At 45.1% G+C, this 23,167-nt stretch overlaps 1 protein-coding gene across 3 annotated transcripts in view; it reads left to right on the top strand.

Annotated features, from left to right (window-relative positions):
• LOC130297100 (deoxynucleoside triphosphate triphosphohydrolase SAMHD1-like) overlaps positions 1-23,167 on the top strand; it is a gene marked incomplete at its 3' end in the record, with an annotated part of 143,592 nt that overhangs the window by 96,738 nt on the left and 23,687 nt on the right. For all 3 annotated transcript variants that reach the window (XM_056549353.1, XM_056549355.1, XM_056549354.1), the window contains 2 exon segments: positions 8,345-8,430; positions 9,343-9,485. In XM_056549353.1, coding sequence (XP_056405328.1) covers positions 8,345-8,430; positions 9,343-9,485 — 229 coding nt within the window.

A 23,167-nucleotide genomic window follows, 5' to 3' on the forward strand; every position in this document is an offset into this window, starting at 1 on the left:
AAATGGCAATTCCCGGGCAGCGAGGACATCCTTTATCTGGCTAGGTAATCCCCTCATGAAAGTAGCACAGAGAGCTTCATTATTCCAAGACAACTACAACGCCAGGGTCCGGAACCAGATGGCATATTTGCCCACAGTGGAGTTGCCCTGGGAAAGACTCAGTAAAGCAGTCTCAGCAGAGGAAGCTCGGGCAGGTTCTTCATAAACCATGTGGAATTCCATGAGGAATGGCTGGAGATTAGTAGTGATAGCATCACTGCGATCCCATAGTGGAGTAGCCCAGGCCAAGGACCTACCAGACAGGAGACTGATGACGAAGGCCACCTTTGCTCATTCTGTGGAGAACTGGTCCACCATGAGTTCTATGTGCATGGAGCACTGTGTGACGAAACCCCAACAAGACTTGGGGTCCCCCTCAAACTTCTCAGGAAGCGACAGACAGAGTTTCGAGCCGGGGGCAACAGCTGCAGCAGAAGGCTGTACTGGAGCTGGAGGAGGCTGTGGCGGATTCTGCTGGGCAGAGAGCAGCTGCTGCATCATGGCGGATAGCTGGTTAAGCTGCTGTGCCTGCTGGGCCAACTGCTGGGACTGGAGCGCCACGACAGATGCAAGATCCGAATCAGGCAGAGGAACCCCAGTTGGATCCATGGCCGGATCTTGCTGTCACGCACCTGGATGCGGATGTCACGGAGCAGGTATTGGATCCTCTACCTGTGTGGCTGATGACTCGGACCGTATCGGGGAGCGGAGTCTATGGTGCCGCTGGTCTTCACCAGAGCCCGCCGCAAAGCGGGATGGATTCTCAGCTGCAGGCGACACCCAGGTCGCTACCCCCAATACGGCTCGACCACACAGGTAACCGGGCAAGGCGAAGTACAGGAGGATGAAACAGAGGCGTAGTCAACGTCGCAGAAGGTCAGGACAGGCGGCAAAGGTTTGTACTCAAAAACGTAGCGGGAAGGTCTGGGTACACGGGTATGGCAAACAGGCAATAGGATACGCTTTCTCTCAGGCAATAGGCACTGAAGATCCGGCAGGGGGGTGTGGGAGGTGCAGGAACTTATAATGTGTTGTCAGGTGTACATACTAATTAAGAGCGCACTGGCCCTTTAAATAACAGAGCTTAGTGCCAGAAGCAGAGCGAGGTAAGTGACGGGCTGGGATTCGCATGCGGGCGTGTCCCGCGATGCGAATCCCAGCCCCGCCGACAGACGGGGACCCTGGGACACTGCGCTCACGGCCGGAGTTCGCGGCTGGAGCGCAGCGCGTGACATTGACCACTTACTTTAAAAGTGCTGAATACTTTAATTGTACAAATTAACAAAACAACAGCAAACTTTAATGTGCATAAGTATTCACTCCCTTAAAGGGGTACTCCGCTGGAAAACATGTTTTTTTTTCTAACCCCTTAAGGACCCGGGGTTTTTCCGTTTTTGCATTTTCGTTTTTTCCTCCTTACCTTTAAAAAATCCTAACCCTTTCAACTTTTCACCTAAAAATCCATATGAGGGCTTATTTTTTGCGCCACCAATTCTACTTTGTAATGACATCAGTCATTTACCCAAATATCTACGGCGAAATGGAAAAAAAATCAATGTGAGACAAAATTGGAAAAAAAAACGCCATTTTGTAAATTTTGGGGGCTTCCGTTTCTACACAGTACATTTTTCGATAAAAATGACACCTTATCTTTATTATGTAGGTCCATACGGTTAAAATGATCCCCTACTTATATAGGTTTGATTTTGTCGTACTTCTGAAAAAAATCAAAACCACATGCAGGAAAATTTATACGTTTAAAATTGTAATCTTCTGACCCCTATAACTTTTATATTTTCTGCGTATGGGGCAGTATGAGGGCTCATTTTTTGCGCCGTGATCTGAAGTTTTTAGCGGTACTATTCTTGCATTGATAGGACTTATTGATCTTTTGTCATGATATGAAAAGTGACCAAAAATGCACTATTTTGGACTTTGGAATTTTTTTGCGAGTACGCCATTGAACGTGCGGTTTAACTAACAATATATTTTTATAATTCGGACATTTCCGCACGCGGTGATACCATATATGTATATTTTTATTTTTATTTACACTGTGTTTTTTTTTATGGGAAAAGGGAGGTGATTCAAACTACTTTTAATAGGGGAGGAGTTAAATGATCTTTATTCACTTCTTTTTTCCACTTCTTTTTTTTTGCAGTGTTATAGCTCTCAAAGGGACCTATAACACTGCACACACTGATCTCTTATACTGATCATTATTATCCCATAGGGACCTATAACACTGCACACACTGACCCCTTATACTGATCATTATTATCCCATAGGGACCTATAACACTGCACACACTGATCCCTTATACTGATCATTATTATCCCATAGGGACCTATAACACTGCACACACTGATCTCTTATACTGATCATTATTATCCCATAGGGACCTATAACACTGCACACACTGATCTCTTATACTGATCATTGTTATCCCATAGGGACCTATAACACTGCACACACTGATCTCTTATACTGATCATTGTTATCCCATAGGGACCTATAACACTGCACACACTGATCTCTTATACTGATCATTGTTATCCCACAGGGACCTATAACACTGCACACACTGATTTTTTACATTGATCACTGGTTTCTCATAAGAAACCAGTGATCGATGATTCTGCCGCTTGACTGCTGATGCCTGGATCTCAGGCACTGAGCAGTCATTCAGTGGATCGAACAGCGAGGAGGCAGGTAGGGATCCTCCAGCATGAGTAAGCTGTTCGGGATGCCGCAATTTCGCCGTGGCTATCCCGAACAGCTCCCTGAGCTAACCGCATGGTTTCACTTTAATTTTAGACACGGCGTTCAACTTTGAACGCCGCGTCTAAAGGGTTAATAGTGCGCGGCACCGCAATCAATGCCGCGCGCTATTAGCCATGGGTCCCAACCGTTGTTAGAGGCCGGGCCTGACCTGCTATGACGTGGCCCCGCGTTATAGATCAGGAGCGGACTCAGGACATACAGGTATGCCCTAGGTCCTTAACAGGTTAATTAACTGGTGCCAGAAAGTTAAACAGATTTGTAAATTACTTAATTTAAAAATCTTAACCCTTCCAGTACTTATCAGCTGCTGTATGCTCAACAGGAAGTTCTTTTCTTTTTGAATTTCCTTTCTGTCTTACCACAGTTCTCTCTGCTGACACCTCTGTCCATTTTAGGAACTGTCCAGAGTAGCAAAAATCCCCATAGCAAACCTCTCCTGCTCTGGACAGTTCCTGACATGGACCGAAGTGTCAGCAGAGAGCACTGTGGTCATACATAAAATAACTACACAACTTCCTGTGGAGCATACAGCAGCTGATAAGTACCAGAAGGATTAAGATTTTTATGTAGAAGTAATTTACAAACCTGTTTAACTTGCCACCAGCTGATTTACATTTTTTTTTTTACAGTGGAGTACCCCTTTAAAGTCAATATTTGTGGAACCCTGTGTCTGCCAATACATTACATAATAACTCAATTTAAATCCAATAAATTCCAGGTTATAATGCAAAAAAAAAAAACACCAAAAGGGACCGAACTACTTATAATATAAAGGAAGAATCCCGAAGTGCTGAACAGAGATTGATATCTTTGAAATCAGTCCCTGTTCCCATTGGGGCTCACAGCCTACATTTCAAAATCAGTTGTGGAGTGTAAACTGGAGGGTTTTTTCCCGGCCACTTCTACACCCGTTTTTGTGAAGTTTTTTTGGGTTAGTGGGTTTAAGTACATGTATTTTGTTCAGTTGCATTTTTCTCAATACAATTCATGTGATTCTTTGTTCATGTGAATAAAGGATTTCTTATTGAAAAATGTGGGGAAAAGCCAAAAAATTGCAACATATTTGCATATGCTTTTAAAAAAGACAAAAAACAAACAAACAAAAAAAAAACATAAAAATCCTATGGGGATCTATAGGAGGGAAAAAAAACACCACTATAGCTACAGAATGCTGCATTTTATGAAAACTGACCCAAAAATACAAGTGAAGGAAAAATAATCCATAAGAAAAGGAAAGAATTAAGTCGGCACTACCTGAAAGCCCCGTGCTTGGCGTGCAATAGAGTCTTGGCAACAGCTGCAGGTCCCTCTGTGGTTCTCAGCTTGTAGTACAGGCAAGTTCAATATAACAGCAGCAAGGAACAGCAAAGCAGCAGCTCACCGATGTGATGCAAAGAAAAACTTTTTTATTCTTTAAAGGGTACCTCTCATCAAATAAACTTTTGATATATTTTAGATTAATGAATGTTGAATAACTTTCCAATAGCATGTTAATGAAAAATATGCTTCTTTCTATTGTATTTTTCCCGATCAGTCCTGTCAGCAAGCATTTCTGACTCATGCTGGAGTCCTAAACACAGAGCTGCCAGCCTGCTTTGTTCACAGCCAAATAGGCTGTGAACAAAGCAGGCTGGCAGCTCTGAGTGTTCTCCTTTGTGAACAAAGCAGGCTGGCAGCTCGTAGTGTTTAGGACTCCAGCATGAGTCTGAAATGCTTGCTGCCAGGACTGGTAGGGAGACCCCTAGTGGTCATTTCTTCAAAGTGGAAAATTAAATAGAAAGAAGCATATTTGTTAATAACATGCAATTGTAAAGTTATTCTGCATACATTAATCTGTAATATATGAAAAGTTTTTTTGATGAGAGGTACCCTTTAAAAGATAAACATGATGCAGGTACAAACATGTCTGATGATCGGGAGGGGAAAGAAGCTTCAGAGCTTCATGCAGCAAACAACAGGTAATGCCGTTTCACACAACAAGTGTGCTTCTACAGACCTGCCCACTTCCTGTACATCGGCACTGAAGCAATCGCCCCCAGTGACGTGTGCAGGACAGGTGAGTTACAATTAAAACTCAGACATGAAAAAGATAGTGACACAATTAAAATTTAAGAAAAACACTAAAATCAACTTTGTCATTAAGTCCTAGCATATCTTGGGCTCTCATTTTCAAAATAACGGACTTCTCCCTGTAACAACTTTCTGCGTCTGTCCTCACCGTTGTCACTAGCAACGCACTGCAATCCTAGAGAACATAAACCTGAGGTGTCACTATTATGCTGTGTTCTCACATGATTGAGGTATCTAGGCGAACCCTTACCAGACTTCACAGACCAAACATGCTCTCTGAATCTGGTAAAAATGGGTCTGATTGTACTGCCTAAAAATCCACAATTACACAAAATGGCATAAACAATAAAATTTGGATCTACAGATAAAATCCGTAATTCTAAAGTCTACCCCTCCTAGACTGATACTTTTGCAAGGATGGAAGCTTGAACACCAATTGCAATTACCGCACTTATGATTACCGCCAGGTCTGCACCCGGTTAACCAATTCTCTGAGGTGGAGCTCTTGAAAGGCTACGGAGGAATACGTCTTTCAGACTCTTACTTTTTCTAAAAGTAATTATAGGTCTCTTCAGCTGAACGGGGCCTATAGTAGGATCCTTCTCAATCAATGGCCAGTTATTTAAGACCTCCTTCTTGATGGTACTAGCTAAGGGGCTGAATTTGAAGGAGAAACAAAAGCGCCCATCATCCCTATCCAGGGTGTCTTGAGAGCGTCCCTGTTCCTCCTCCAAACTAGGGCAAAGCACTGTACTTTCTCTATTCTTTTTTTCAGGATAATTGGTTTTCCGATTTTTCTTAAACAAGAGATCAGAATGATTCTGATCCCTAGTCTTAGCCAGTGATCTTCAGGGTAACCTCTTAATTTAAGACGTTCAAAAAGTTCAAGAGACTGCTCCATGAAAATGCTATCATCGCTGTTGATGCGCCTCAATCTTAAAAATTGGCCATAAGGAATAGCCCTTATTGTTTGCTGTGCATTGGACGCTGTTGGTTTCCTAAATCCCTTTGTGATAAGGTGTCCATCTTTTATACAAACTTGCACATCTAAAAAATCAAGAGTGTGACTGTCAATTTTATGGGTAAACCGCATGTTGAAGTCATCAGGAGCATTCAGGTATGTGACGAAATCCTCAAATTCCTGGACGGATCCGGTCCAGAGAATGAAGATATCGTCCACATACCTGAAAAAACACTGCAGATACCTCAACTGGCCCACTGGCATGCCCATCGCCATACCGTTTACCTGGGCATACCAAGTAACTAGTGACTTAACACAAAATGGAGGGCATCACTGATAAAGTCTACAAAATCCCTATCTTTGTCCGTTTTTAATAAGAGATCCCTAATACACTCTGTACCTTTTGCCTGGGGGATTCTGGTATAGAGGCTTTCTACGTCCACAGACGCAAGAAGAAAGCCTTCCTGCCAGTGTAATCCCTCCAGTGCTACCAGAAGTTCATTGGTATCCTTGATTAAGGAAGGGATTTACTTTAACAAAGGGAGGAGGAGCCAATCCACGTACCTTGAGAGAGGTTCTGTTACAGACCCAACCCCGGAGACAATAGGTCTCGCTGGGGGTGACTCTAAGGTCTTATGAATTTTCAGTAAAAAATACCATGCCGGAAATCTGGGGTGGGTCGGCAACAGTCCTTCTGCGGTGCGTTTAGAAATAACGCCCCTCTCAACTTACCTTCTAAGAAAAGATTGTAAACTGGACTTCAATTTTACAGTGGGATTTTCACGTACTTAGAATATGTAGAGTGATCGCCCAACTGACGCAGAGCCTCCTTTTTATAGTACTTTTCTGTCATTAGGACGGCATTACCGCCCATGTCTGCTTTTTTCAATATAATGCCCTTTTGTGATTTTAACCACTGAAGGGCAACTTTGTCAAGTTAGGAGCTTCTGTTGGATAAATAAATGCTCGTACCTCCTCCACGACCCTATATTGAAATAAATCGCGACTACTCCCTGCCGCAATGGGGGATTGAATCTAGACTTGACGCCACCAACAAAATGTATTGTTTATGCCAATCAGACCCATTTTTACCAGATTCAGAGAGCATGTTTGGTCTGTGAAGTCTGGTAAGGGTTCGCCTAGATACCTCAATCATGTGAGAACACAGCATAATAGTGACACCTCAGATTTATGTTTTCTAGGATTGCAGTGCGTTGCTAGTGACAACGGTGAGGACAGACGCAGAATGTTGTTACAGCGAGAAGTCCATCTTATTTTGAAAACGAGAGCCCTAGATATGCTAGGACTTAATGACAACGTTGATTTTAGTGTTCTTCTTAAATTTTTATTGTGTCACTATCTTTTTCATGTCTGAGTTTTAATTGTAACTCACCTGTCCTGCACACGTCACTGGGGGCGATTGCTTCAGAGCCGATGTGCAGGAAATGGGCAGGTCTGTAGAAGCACACTTGTTGTGTGAAACGGCGTTACCTGTTGTTTGCTGCATGAAGCGTCTTTCCCCTCCCGATCATCAGACATGTTTGTACCTGCATCATGTTTATCTTTTAAAGAATAAAGAAGTTTTGCTTTGCGTCACATCGGTGAGCTGCTGCTTTGCTGTTCCTTGCTGCTGTTATGAAGGAAAAATAATGTTACAAAGTAAAAAGCTGTTACGCCGAGCGCTCCGGGTCCCCGCTCCTCCCCGGAGCGCTCGCAGCATCCTCTCATTCGCAGCGCCCCGGTCAGACCTGCTGACCGGGTGCGCTGCAATATCACTCCCAGCCGGGATGCGATTCGCGACGCGGGAGGCACCCGCTCGCGATGCGCGTCCCGGCTCCCGTACCTGACCCGTTCCCCGTCTGTCTTGTCCCGGCACGCGCGGCCCCGCTCCTTAGGGCGCGCGCGCGCCGGGTCTCTGCAATTTAAAGGGCCACTGCGCCACTGATTGGCGCAGCAGGCCTAATCAGTGTTATCACCTGTGCACTCCCTACTTATACCTCACTTCCCCTGCACTCCCTCGCCGGATCTTGTTGCCCTTGTGCCAGTGAAAGCGTTCCCTTGTGTGTTCCTAGCCTGTGTTCCAGACCTCCTGCCGTTGCCCCTGACTACGATCCTTGCTGCCTGCCCTGACCTTCTGCTACGTCCGACCTTGCTCTTGTCTACTCCCTTGTACCACGCCTATCTTCAGCAGTCAGAGAGGTTGAGCCGTTGCTGGTGGATACGACCTGGTTGCTACCGCCGCTGCAAGACCATCCCGCTTTGCGGCGGGCTCTGGTGAATACCAGTAGCAACTTAGAACCGGTCCACCGACACGGTCCACGCCAATCCCTCTCTGGCACAGAGGATCCACCTCCAGCCAGCCGAATCGTTACAAAAGCATTGTAGGTGTAGCATTTTATGTTCCCCTATTGACTTATATCTGCCCACAGCGTTTTTGTGCTAATAAAAAAAAACACAATGCATTTTTCATGCCTTTCTTTCTTGGTCTAGGATTACAGATGCACTCTTGAAAGCTGATTGGAATCGTTCAATCTCTGGCTCAGTGGATAAGGTAGAAGACTATACCAAACTCACAGGTGAGTCTACATAACGCTGCTTTCTTTTTGTGAAATGGCTATTCCTGTTTGAATTCCCTCCCTCCAACTACAAGTCCCATGATCCCTTGTTTGTAACTGTCAGGTCATTTTTCTCCCTCACACACGTCAGCCCCCCCCCCCCACCCGTTGAGGCACAGCTAGGCTCCCTTCAATGCTGTGCTTCAACTACAATTCCCTGCAGCCCTGTGGAGAATGATCTCCTCCTCCCACCCAGCGGTCGCTCCACCCATTGAAGCACAGACACGCTCCCTTTCAACACCTGACTAGCAATGTAATGTCTCGGACAGCTGAGGAAGGCTCCCACGATGAAACGCGTCCTTGTACTATACTATGGCATAATAAATCTTCACTGTGCATCACTGGTGAGTGCTGGGTATCATCTTTCTTCTACCTGAGGTAAAGGGGAAGGACATATTTTTGCATGGAACTGTATGTTGGAGCAGGGTGATTTATTTTTTACATGTTCTTGTCTCAGGCGCAATATAAATCACACCCAATAGACATCTCACATTTATTGCCATATTAACCATCTCTTTCAGGAATCTGAATGAAGTCCAATTTCCATGTACCACTTGGTCCTGGACTGGTCCACAGGAAGCAGATAGATGTGTTGGAGGGCCCCTGAGCTAGAGAGGGCCCCTTCTTGTGTCTAGTTTTAACAGAGGCGCAGTTACTCGCTGTATCCCTGCTGACTGGTTGTAGTGGTAACATAATGATTTCCACACACAAGTGCACCTCTCTCCACCAAAGAAAAATCCATCTTCAAGGAGACATAACATTATAATTACAATATTACATAATAAAAGCATAAATAAAACATTACATTCTTCTATTTTGCCTGTAAAACAAATATTTTCTGTCACGATCTTTACCCCCTTTTCTCCATTGTAGATAACATCTATCAGGAGATTCTACACAGCAAAAAAACTAAAAATGCAGAAGCCAGAAAGATACTGGAGAGAATAGAAAGTAGAGACCTGTATGAGCTTGTAGGACAGACAAAGCCAACTGCAGAACAAGATAAATGGATTAAGGCAAGTTGACCAATATTTTATTTTATATAATTTGATTATATACTAGTCACTATTGTAGCTTAATGGTTTAATACAGTAGTAGTTGCCACTAAGCCAGGAGGGGGTCCCACAGCCCCCCTCACCACACTGACTGCTGACTGGGCTGCTAGGAGAGTATTTCTTCAGGTTGGCAGCCTCAGGCTGTGCGGCAGCATTGGTACCGGGCTCCATCTTTCATCCACTTCTCTCCAACCACCAAGCTCCGAGTTATGGTAAATATATCAGGAAACGCATCCTGCTGCACAGAGGACAGGAAAACCACTGAAGAAACATAATGAGGCAGACAAAGCTGGGAGGTTAGGAGAGAATTGCTTGTTTTTGTACAGTGTCTTGCATAAGTATTCACCCCCTTGGATTTTTCTACATTTTGTCCTGGTATCACCAAAGATTTATATCATTGTGATTTTATGTAATGGACCAACACAAAATAGTCCATTATTTAAGAGAGGGGATCACACTTACTAAATTAGTAGATAGGCTTAAAAGAAATTGCAGACAGGTGGATCCTATTTTATTGGCAAAACAAGCATACATGAATCATAAAGCACACAGCAGAACAACCATGACAGCAATCGACATGTTTTCTTTATTTTGTATAAGATATAATAACAGTACAAAAAATCCCCCTAATAGATCAGCCTTGTTCACATTGATTGATTTGAATGTCAAGAGTATATAGTTTACCCAGACGTACTGCTCAATGAGAAGCTCTGATTTTTTTAATATAGTGATTTACTTTCAGCAGGACAGTGACCCTTAAAATATGGTCAGAGCTACAAAGAAATTGTTTGCATAAAAGCATGTTATGTCCTAAAATAGCCCAGTCACTGCCCAGACCTGAATGTAATTTAAAAATCTATGACAAGACTTGAAAATAATATGTCTACCATATGTTATCCTGTCTGGTTTTAACAGCATATACAGTCATGGTCGTAAATGTTGGCCCCTCTGAAATTTTTCAATAAAATTAAGCATTTCTCACAGAAAAGGATTGCAGTAACACATGTTTTGCTATACACATGTTTATTCCCTTTGTGTGTATTGGAACTAAACCAAAAAAAGGAGGGAAAAAAGCAAATTGGACATAATGTCACCAAACTCCAAAAATGGGCTGGACAAAATTATTGGCACCCTTTCAAAATTGTGGATAAATAAGATTGTTTCAAGCATGTGATGCTCCTTTAAACTCACCTGGGGCAAGTAACAGGTGTGGGCAATATAAAAATCACACCTGAAAGCAGATAAAAAGGAGAGAAGTTCACTTAGTCTTTGCATTTTGTGTCTTTGGGTGCTACACTTAGCATGGACAACAGAAAGAGGAGAAGAGAACTGTCTGAGGACTTGAGAACCAAAATTGTGGAAAAATATCAACAGTCTCAAGGTTACAAGTCCATCTCCAGAGATCTAGATTTGCCTTTGTCCACAGTGCGCAACATTTTCAAGAAGTTTCCAACGCATGGCACTGTAGCTAATCTCCCTGGGTGTGGACGGAAGAGAAAAATTGATGAAAGGTGTCAACGCAGGAGAGTCCGGATGGTGGATAAGCAGCCCCAAACAAGTTCCAAAGATATTCAAGCTGTCCTGCAGGCTCAGGGAGCATCAGTGTCAGCGCGAACTATTCGTCTACAAATTAAATGAAACGCTATGGAGGAGACCCCGGAGGACCCCACTATGGAGGAGACCCAGGAGGACCCCATTGCTGACACAGAGACAGAAAAAAGCAAAACTACATTTTGCCAAAATGAACTTGAGTAACCAAAATCCTTCTGGGAAAACGTCTTGTGGACAGATGAGACTAGGATAGACCTTTTTGGTAAAGCGCATCATTCTACTGTTTACCGAAAACGGAATGATGCCTACAAAGAAAAGAACACAGTACCTACAGTGAAATATGGTTAATGGTCAATGATGTTTTGGGTTGTTTTGCTGGCACTGGGGGCCTTGAATGTGTACAAGACATCATGAAATCTGAGGATTACCAATGGATTTTGGGTCGCACTGTACAGCCCAGTGTCAGAAAGCTGGGTTTGTGTCCGAGATCATGGGTCTTCCAGCAGGACAATGACCCCAAATATATGTCAAAAAGCCCCCAGAAATGGATCACAACAAAGCCCTGGAGAGTTCTGAAGTGTCAGCAATGAGTCCAGATCTAAATCCCATTGATCACCTGTGGAGAGATCTTAAAATTACTGTTGGGAAAAGGAGTCTTGCAATAAGAGACCGGGAGCAGTTTGTAACGGAAGAATGGTCCAATATTTCGGCTGAGAGGTGTAAGAAGCTTATTGATGGTTATAGGAAGTGAATGATTTCAGTTATTATTTCCAAAGTGTGTGCAACCAAATATTAAGTTAAGGGTGCCAATAATTTTATCCAGCCCATTTTTGGAGTTTGGTGACATTATGTCCAATTTGCTTTTTTTCCTCCTTTTTTGGTTTAGTTCCAATATACACAAAGGGAATAAACATGTGTATAGCAAAACCTGTGTTATTGCAATCCTTTTCTGTGAGAAATACTTCAGGGGTGCCAACATTTACGGCCATGACTGTAGACTTTTCCTAAATTTTTACATTTATCTAAAAAAAATTTAGTGCTTCCTAAAGCACCATTTACAGACTTCAAACCTAAATCTAAAACCACGCCAGCATTTAGCCAATACTCAAATATTGAGACATTTGTGAATGAGGAGATAAAGTCTATTTGACCTAATACATTCTAATCTATCACAAGATGAGAAATTATGAAAGCTTAATTGTGAAACCTTCGGATAAGGGGAACAACATCGTCCAATTATATTTAAAAAAGTACATGAGAATGGCTCCTAGGTTATTGGACGATCGGGATACCTACGAAATACTATAGAGAGATCCCACCAATTAATACCTTTTACAACTTAAAACTATATTAACTAATTTAGATATAATGCACATCCGACAATAGCCACGTTCTACGCATTACCAAAAACATATAAAGAAATAAACCCCATTAAGGGACGCCCTATCATCTCTAGCAACAACAACACAGAGAGCTAGTACATATGTAAGGAAAATCTTGGCCCCAATTGTATCTTTCTTACCTTCATGTCTTAAAAAGTACCTGCCACAATCTCCATTGCTTTATATTATGCTCAGGGCCAGATTAAGGCTGCCTGGAAGACGAAGCACTTCATTAGTCACAACAGTCCCCCTTCCCTTCCACTGAGTGGAACAGGAGTCAGGCCCCCGTTAAAATAAAATGGCTGCATGGTCTAAAATCCCTTCAGTTCAAGTCACTCTTTCCAGCTGTTGCAAAGCTACAACAACCATTATGTCTGGAGAGCTTCAGGCGTTATAGGAGTTGTAGTTTTGTAACACCTGGAGCCTCAAATTGGGGTACAGTGTCATCCATTATTACTGCAAAACTTAGAAGTGAGGAGAGATCTAATGGGACAGTCAGGAGAAAACACAAACATAAAATGACTGACAGGAGACGTCTTCTCTGTTGTCTTTCCTTTTCTTCTTCATGTGGCCCAGACGCCATGTCTTCTTCATCTGGTCCGGACGCCATGTCTTCTTCCAGCTCCATCTTCCTCTGTAAAGTTCGACGCCTGGACATCATTGGTTCCTCACTTTGCCAGCCGCACCTGATCCTCTGTATAAAGACAACAATCATTATAACTAGAGATGAGCGAATCGAAGTTGACGAACCCGAATTCGTTACGAATTTCATGAAAAATTTGATTCGCAATGAATGCGAATATTGACGCGATTCGATCGCGCGAATCGCTTCATTAAACTCCATTTTACAGCATTACAGGCTATTGGAGACCTAAGATGGCGGATCCACATGTGAGTACATGGGGCAGGGGATTATGGGAGGGGGCGGGAAACAGCATCGGGAATGAAGGTAGGCGGGCTGACCCTGAATCACATGTGAGATGCCGCCTATCAGTGTTCACTGACCCCTGTGATGTCACAGCCCCTATATAATTGGCGGCCATCTTGCCTTTCTTCATTTCATCTATGCACTCAGATGGAGAGAATGGGACTGCGTGTGTGTGAATAGCTCATACCACAGCGTTACACTGCAACTGCTAGTCACATCAGCATTAGGGAAAGGCAGGAGTGCAGAGTGCTGTGCTGTTACACTGAGAAGGATCATTGATTGCTAAACCTCCTATTCACGTTATTGAGCATTGCAGCAGAGAGGGGCAGATAGCTGTCAGCTGTCTCATACAGATCTCCAAGCTGCCTGAACTTTATCAACCATCTTATCATCTCCTCATTTTTCAGCCCAATTGAGTTTATTTTTATTTGCTCCACAAATCTTCTGCTGATCAGAATTGTGTGACAGTGCAATTTAGGGTTTAATCCCTGGATTTTTTTTTGTGGTGCTGCACTGTTGGGTCCTGCTGCTGTTCAGAAATACGTGACTGTTCAGTGGACTGTAGTGCATTTGTACCATTTTGTACCTGTTAATCTGTCAAGGGGCTACATACTGTGCAAGTCCAAACAATAGTATTCACTGGCTGTTTTTTTTTTTTTTTTTTTTATAGTTTTTTCTGTGTATAGTTAGGCATATTACTGCCCTCATCAGTGCATACCGCATACGTACATCCAATGATTGTACCATTTAGTACCTGTTAAGCTGTCAAGGTGCTCCATACCTTCAAAGTCCAAACAATAGTATCCACCGGCTGGTGTTTTACAAAAATTCAGATTTTTTTCTGCGTATAGTTAGGCATATTACTGCTCTCATCAGTGCATACCACATAGGTACATCCAAGTATTGTACCATTTAGTACCTGTTAAGCTGTCAAGGTGCTCCATACCGTCAAAGTCCAAACAATAGTATCCACCGGCTGGTGTTTTACAAAAATACAGATTTTTTTCTGCGTATAGTTAGGCATATTACTGCCCTCATCAGTGCATACCGAATACGTACATCCAAGTATTGTACCATATAGTACCTGTTAATCTGTCAAGGTGCTCCAAACCGTCAAAGTCCAAACAATAGTATCCACCGGCTGGTGTTTTACAAAAATACAGATTTTTTTTCTGCGTATAGTTAGGCATATTACTGCCCTCATCAGTGCCTACTGCATAGGTACATCCAAGTATTGTACCATCTAGTACCTGTTAATCTGTCAAGGGCCTACATACTGTGAAAGGACAGCCGTAAGTAATCACCTGCTGCTGTTCTAGACAAATGCTGTTTAAAGAGTAGTGTAGCGTATTGTAATACCCTCATAATACGCACTAAGTATGTCAGGCACAGAAGTGCCAGGACGTGCACAGAGGTGTGGCAGAGGCCTAAATACTTCAGGCAGAGTTGGCAACAGACTTGGGGTGAGTGGCAGCAGGAGTCCCAGCGAGAGGCCTGGAGTCGCCAGCGGTCGTGTCTCCACCAGCAACCCATCTGCCATCGTCGATTGGTTAACACGCTCATCCACATCATCACAAGTGACATCTGACACCCCCAGTCAACAGTCGGTGGGTTCCTCAGACACAACCCTCAGTTGGCATGGCCCGGGAGCAGTCCCTGTCCTCCCATTGCCTTTGTCCTATGCTGTTCCCTCTCCTAAAGAAGTATCTTATGCTGTGGGTTCAGCTCCACTATTTACTGAGGACGATCTAATAGAGGACAGTCAGCAGCTACTGGACAGCCAAGAAAGGGAGGAGACATGCGCCGCTTGCTCCGCTAGGCGGCCAAATAGTGATGCGGAGAGTGACGTGGGTGGCGGTGTTGCAAGGGTTCAGGGTCCTGAAACAGACACTGTTGGGGAACCTGAGGAGGACATCAGTGACGTGCACACACCTATGGATGATGATGAGGCCAATTGCAATTGAGAGCCGGGTGCAGAAGGGGCTTCATCATCATCAGGAGAAGAGAGTTGCAGGTTGCAGCAAGGCGGTAGCACGGTTGGCAGTCAGCATGGTGGCAGTAGGGGAAATTCAGGAGCCAAACGTGCCCGGGGGAGACCACCTGCTTAGCGGCAGCCTACCTTTCCGGGAGGTAGTGGAACAGGGGTTCCTGGAGACGGCGCAAGTAGCAGTCAATTAGTGCTGACTGCGGGTGGGAAAATCAGCTACTCGGCGGTGTGGAAGTTTTTGATAAGGCATCCGGAGGAGGTTCACGTAGCCACATGCAACATCTGTCGGCAGAAGGTGAAGCGTGGCCAGGGTCCCAATGTCGGCACCATGGCCCTGCGTCAACACATGCTTCGCCACCATAAAGCAGCCTGGGAGAACCGTGGCTCCGATGTAGTGGTCCAGCCTGCTGCATCACCCAGTGGTCATCCGCTCCTTCCTTCATCCAGCCAAGGTTCCACCACCTCAGCCGAAGGGAGCTGTGTGTCAAACCCTCCTTCTGTCGCTCCTGCTTCTCCCGCTTTTAGTCAGCCATTCCGCCAACAATCCATCGGCGAAGCCATGTCCAAGAGACAACAGTATGTGCCCACTCATCCAACAGCGCAGAAGTTGAATGTGCTCCTGTCCAAGTACTGGTGGACTCTGCAGCTTTCAGAGAATTGATGGCTTGTGCCGAGCCGAGGTGGAGAGTCCCAAGACGTCATTTCTTTGCGAAGAAGGTATAAGTTTGTACAAGAGAAGGTAAGCCAGTCCTTGAGCCTGTTGGTGTGTTCAAAAGTGCACGGCAGAGCCGACATGTGGAGCTGTAACTACGGGCAGGGATAATACTTGTCTTTTACGGCCCACTGGGTAAATGTTGTTCCTGCACAGCCACAACAGCAACTTGGACAGGTCACACCACTTCCTCCTCCACGCTCTCGCTCCCAGGCAGTTGGTCCTGTTACAGTGTGTGACGCCGCCTCCTCATCCTCCACTGTGTCCTCGGCTCCACTGCACATCCAAATCTCGGTGGCCCTTCATCATACCATGTGTGTAGGGCACGGCGGTGTCAAGCTGTTCTTCACATGGTTTGCCTTGGCGAACAGAGTCACACAGGGGAGGAACTGCTAAAGTTCATTCGTAAAGAAATCCGAGTATGGCTTACTCCACGAAATCTGGAAATGGGAACCATGGTGACCGACAACGGGAAGAACATCGTGTTCGTGCTGCGACAAGGAAGTGTGAAACATGCGCCCTGCATGGCACACGTGTTGAATCTGGTTGTCAAGCACTTCCTCAAGTCTTCACCCCATTTGCAAAACATCCTGAAAATGGCAAGGAAACTGGGCATGCACTTCAGCCACTCATACACCGCCAAGCACACCTTCCTTGAGCTGCAGCGTCAGAACGGTATCCCACAAAATTGTCTTAATTGTGACGTTGCCACATGTTGGAATTCCACCCTCCATATGTTGGACAGACTATACGAACAAAGAAAAGCCATCACCGATTTCTTGATGATCCAAGCAGATAGGAGTACTCCCCTGTGTAACTTCAATGTGAATCAGTGGCAGCTCATACGTGACACCTGCCGTTTGCTGAGGCCCTGTCAGGAAGCCACATTATTTGTGAGTCGCCTGGATTACGCCATGAACGACGTAATTCCACTCCTACATTTCCTACAACAAATGATTGAAACCATGGCTGGTCACGGCAATGGAGACGTTGCGCCTACATTTCAAGGCTACATGAGCCCTGTGGGGGCTGAACTGGAGGAGGAGGATGATGAGGGGCAGAGCGGAGCACAGGTGTTTCTAGTCATCGGACAGGAGAGGAGGAGCAGGAGCAGCCAGAGGAGCTGGAGGGTTATGAGGAAGGCGAGACAGAGGACCCAGACACACCGTGGCAGTATGCAGTGGAGATGGAGGCAGGTAGTCCCTCCGAGTCACTGGCGCAAATGGCACGATGCATGCTCAGTTGCTTGCGTAGTGACCCCCAAATTGTCAAAATTCGTCAGCGGCATGACTTCTGGATCTCCACCTTATTAGATCCTCACTACCGTCCCAAAATGGGGGCCTTTTTTAAACCCACTGAGAGGGAGGACAAACTGACCTACTACAGAGAGATTTTACGTAGTCAGTTGGCTGATGCCTATCGGCCACATGGTCCATCCACTCGCAGGTCTGACTCGGGGGGCCCTCTGCGCTCACCTTCCACTGCCATGGCTGCTGGGGAGGGGAGGGGTGGCAGGAGCAGTACCAGCTCAATCAGCAGCAGCCTGAGTCTACAGTCGCTGATGAGTAGCTTTCTTCACCCGCATAGTGAAGCAACTCATCAGCAGCAGGTGGACATGGAGCAGGACCTGAACCAGCAGGTGGTGGCATACCTTGACATGGCCATGCCAACAACCATTGAAGATCCGCTGGACTTCTGGGCAGCCAAACTTGATTTATGGCCACAACTAGCAGAGTTTGCCCTGGAAAAGCTGTCCTGCCTGGCCAGTAGTGTTCCATCAGAGCGGGTGTTTAGTGCGGCCAGGGCTATAGTCACCCCAAGGCGAGCTCGTCTGTCCACTAAAAATGTGGAGAGACTGACGTTTGTCAAGATGAATCAGGGATGGATCAGCCAGGATTTTCAGAGTAGATTGACCATGCTGCTAAACCAACATTTCCCTATTATGGTTATGAAACCCTCTTGGGTTATCAATTAGGGTTATGAAACCCTCTTTGGTACTGCGATTGCCTGCATCCTGTGTATTTCAGGAACTACTTGCCTCACTGATGCTTCTGGCCTTGTGCCTTTAATTTTTGGATGTTTAGCAGTAGCTAAATATATGCTTAATGCAAATGTCAACATTGATCTTTAAATGTAAGGGGTTATGAAACCCTCTTGGGTACTGAAAATGCCTGCTCCTGACTCATTCTGTGTCTTTCAGGAACTACTTGCCTCCCTGATGCATCAGGCCTTGGGCCTTCAATTTTGGGATGTTTAGCAGTAGCTAAATACATGCTTAATGCAAATTTCAACATTGATCTTTAAATGTAAGGGGTTGGTAATGAAACCCTCTTGGGTACTGCAAATGACTGCTCCTGACTCATTCTGTGTCTTTCAGGAACTACTTGCCTCCCTGATACCTCAGGCCTTGGACCTTCAATTTTTGGATGTTTAGCAGTAGCTTAATGCAAATTTCAACATTGATCTTTAAATGTAAGGGGTTGGTTATGAATCCCTCTTGGGTACTGCGAATGACTGCTCCTGACTCATTCTGTGTCTATCAGGAAATAATTGCCTCCCTGATGCCTCAGGCCTTGGCCCTTCAATTTTTGGATGTTTAGCAGTATCTAAATACATGCGTAATGCAAATTTCAACATTGATCTTTAAATGTAAGGGTTTGGTTGTGAAACCCTCTCGGGTACTGCGAATGACTGCTCCTGACTCATTCTGTGTCTATCAGGAAATAATTGCCTCCCTGATGCCTCAGGCCTTGGGCCTTCAATTTTTGGATGTTTAGCAGTAGCTAAATACATGCTTAATGTAAATTTCAACATTGATCTTTAAATGTAAGGGGTTGGTTATGAAACCCTCTTGGGTACTGCTCTTGACTGCTCTTGACTCACTCTGTGTCTATCAGGAAATAATTGCCTCCCTGATGCCTCAGGGCTTGGGCCCTCAATTTTTGGAAGTTTAGCAGTAGCTAGTACATGCTTAATGCAAATTTCAACAATGATCTTTAAATTCTCGGCGCTCTGCTAGGGCCTTCTCCTACCCTGCCGGGGCCAATCCGAGGACCTCCCTAAACCATCCAATCGGTAGTAGAGACATGCGGTGTGTACAAAGGGCAGGGACGTAATGAACCCGAGCTTATGACCTGCGCTTAGTTGTGATTCTTCTTTCCTGGCAAATAATTGCAATCCCTGAACCCTATCGCGAATAGGGTTTAGCAGGTTACCCGCACCTCTCGGTGAAGGATAGACACACGCTGGTCCATTCAGTGTAGCGCGCATGCAGCCCCGGACATCTGAAGGCATAACACACCTGTTATTGCTCGATCTCGCGAGTGATCGTGCAATGTAAGGGGTTATTAAAGCCTCTTGGGTACTGCTGATGCCTACTCCTGACTGCTCCTGTGTCTTTCAGGAACTACTTGACTTCATGATGTTTCTGGGCTTGGGCCTTTAATTTTAGGATTTTTGAAATACATACATACATGCTTAATTAAAATTTCAACATTTATGGTGCAATGTATGGGGTTATTAAACACTCTTGGGTAGTGTTTTTTTTTTCAAATTTTCTGATAATTATAACAGTTATAAGTTTGAATTTTCCACAATAATAACCATTACACCATTGAACGATTGTTGCATGTGATTTTTTAAGTAAAATTTTCAAAAAAAATATGCAGAGGGATGAACTCTGCTTCTTTATTTCATAAAAAATTATTTTAGAGAAGAATGTCTTTTGGTGGTCCACTGTCCTGCATTATAGAGTCTTCTGGACTCTTGGATATGCGCTTGTTCTTAAACAAAAGAAACAAAAACCTAAAATGGCTGGTCAGGGCTATGGAGACGTTGCGCCTACATCTTACGGCCACATGAGCTCTGTGGGTGCTTGTGAGATTAGGTCCTTTGTACCCACATGACTGGGTCCGGGACACAAATTTTGATTTAAAGTTCAAATAAAAAAATCACACATTTCAATGGTCTCCTCATGCTGCAGCCAACTCCAGGCTTCGTCATTCTGGTAATATATAGAGAGCACTCGCTGTCCTAAATTTTCGTTAAAATTTTTCGTCAAAAATGTTTGTCTTTTTTATTATGGATTGTGAAGCTTTGGTGCATACTCATGCATCAGCCAACTCCAGCCTGTGTCATTCAGGCAATATATGGTTTACTGATGGCACTGCTGGGCCTGGGCCTGGTAATTTCAAATTTTCTCATAGGTAGCACCCGCTATCCAAAAGTCTTCTTCATAAATTTCTACAATTGTTGTGTTTTTTTGGAGGGTTTGTGAAGCCCTAGTGTGTACTCATGCATCAGCCAACTCCAGGCTGTGTCATTCAGGCAATATATAGGTAACACCCGCTGTCCTAAATATTCTTAAAATTATTTAAAAAATGGTTGTTTTTTCTTTGGGATTCTGAAGCCCTGGTGTGTACTCAATGCTGCTTCCTGCTACACTCTGTTAGCCCGTTGGTCCTGCGACAGTGTGCTACTCCGCCTCCACATCCTCCCCTGTGTCTTAAGCCTCCACTGCCCGGACAAGTCTCAGTGGCCCTTCAGCATACCATGTGTGCAGGTCACAGCGGTGTCTTGCTGTTCTTCACATGATTTGCCTTGGTGAGAAGTCTTGGAAACAATGGCCGGTCAGGGCAATGGAGACGTTGCGCCTAAATCTCACAGCCACATGAGCCCTGTGGGGGCTTGTTGGATTTGGTCCTTCGTACCCACACGCTGGGGTCCGGGACACGCAAAGGTTGTTTTAAATTTCAAATCAAAAAATGATGGCGCTGCTGGGCCTGGGTCTGGGAATTTCAAATTTTATCATAGGTAGCACGCGCTATCCAAAATCTTTTTAAAACATTTTCAAAATTGTGGTGTTTTTGGGGGGGGATTGTGAAGCCCTGCTATGTACTTGTGCATCAGCCAACTCCAGGCTGTGTCATTCAGGCAATATATGGATTACTGATGCTGCTGTTGGGCCTGGGTCTGGGAATTTCTAATTTTCTCATAGGTAGCACCCGCTATCCAAAATCTTTGGTTTAAATTTCTTAATTCATCTTTTAATCTTAGGGATTGTGAAGGCCTAGTGCCTACTCATGCTGCTGGCAACTCCAGGCTGTGCCATTCATCCACTATATGGTCTCCTCATGCTGCCAACACCTCCACGCTGTGTCATTCAGCCACTATATGGTGTCCTCATGCTGACAACACCTCCACGCTGTGTCATTCATCCACTATATGGTCTCCTCATGCTGCCAACACCTCCACGCTGTGTCATTCAGCCACTATATGGTCTCCTCATGCTGCCAACACCTCCACACTGTGCCATTCAGCCACTATATGGTGTCCTCATGCTTCAGCCTCATCCAAGCTGTCTCATTCAGCCACTATATGGTGTCCTCATGCTGCCAACACCTCAACACTGTGCCATTCAGCCACTATATGGTGTCCTCATGCTGCCAACACCTCCACGCTGTGTCATTCAGCCACTATATGGTGTCCTCATGCTGCCAACACCTCCACGCTGTGCCATTCAGCCACTACAATGATGATCCGGAGCATTGCAGTGGATTGCAATTTGCCATAGAATGTAATGTGTGACTCAGCACTTTTCTCGGCTTGAGCGCTCCGCCTCCATTACATTCTATAGGCTGACACTCGCACACCAGCCCCCAATCATTGGTTACTGCGGGGGCTGGGGGGGGGGGGTTCGAGTGTCACGTGACATATTTAATAGTCACGGCATCGCTCCTCACTGCAGTCTCACTTGGGTTGTCACAGGGAGAGAGGATCTCCTCTCCCTGTGATAACCCAAAGCTTCATGCAGCTCTCTTGGCTCCTGTGGCCCGATTCCGAGAGTGGAATCGGGCCACACAAGCTAAGCCATATGCTCTTCACTGTATTTACTGTTTAATGTCACCCGCCAACGCTATCGATCGCGTGCCCCCGGCAAGCGCCATCGGTCAGCACCGCTGTGCCCGTCGGCGCTATCGATCGCGTGCCCCCAGCGAGCGCCATCGGTCAGCACCGCTGTGCCCGCCAGCGCTATCGATCGAGTGCCCCTGGCGAGCGCCATCGGTCAGCGCTACGACTAGCGGGACCCCTTTGCCCGCCAGAGCAGCTTCATGCCCGTTCTGCTCCTCGTCCCCCAATAACTATCAGGGAACGAGGAACAGAATGGCGAGCATCCCGAGCGCCATCGGTCGGCACTGCGACTAGCGGGACCCCTTTGCCCGCCAGCGCAGCTTCATGCCCGTTCTGCTCCTTGTCCCCCGATAACTATAAGGGAACGAGGAGCAGAATGACCGAGCTTCGGGCGCAGCTAAATTCGTACTGCGCATGTGGAGGCGGAGTGCTCAAGCCGAGAAAAGTGCTGAGTCACACATTACATTCTATGGCAAATTGCAACCCACTGCAATGCACCGGCCCTGATTATGCTGCTGGTATTTTGCCCTCTTCAGTAATTAATTTTTTCTATTTCTCCCAGTATTTCCTTCATAATCCTCTTTTAGAGCTTGCTGACTGCAGGCAGTGTTCAATGTAACTGTGGTGTGCCATGCAGTGTGCACAGCGCTCGCTCCCTTCTATCTGATAGACAGGCAGGGTGCTGCGCTGTGCTCGTCAGTGTTCAGGCTGCACTATGAGAGTTAGGACTCATGCATAAGTCTGAACTCTATAGGAGACTTGCGGCCGGGACATGTAGGGAGACCCCTAGTAGTCAGTTTTTACAAGTCAAAATGAATATATAAATATATTTTTTTTATGACATGGTATTAGAAAGTGGTTTCTAATACATTAATTAAAAACATTTAAAAAGTTTTTGTGATCACAGGTACTCTTTAAGAACACTCTAGACACTGTTGAAAATCAATGATTTAGTGGTAAAGGACATCATGTTACTTATGAGTTTAGATGTGGAGAGTCTTTATAGAAATATTGCACATGAATTGGGAATCACTGTTGTGAACACCTTTCTCTCCACACATAGTAGAACCAATTTATCACATCACTTCTACAGTTTATGTAAACTCACAATTTCTTTCTCTCTCTTTTTTTTATTCCTTTTATTGATTATTACATAACCTTACAAGATATTAA

Source organism: Hyla sarda, chromosome 12 (assembly GCF_029499605.1).
Source record: "Hyla sarda isolate aHylSar1 chromosome 12, aHylSar1.hap1, whole genome shotgun sequence".
In the NCBI taxonomy this organism is placed as follows: Eukaryota; Metazoa; Chordata; class Amphibia; order Anura; family Hylidae; genus Hyla; species Hyla sarda.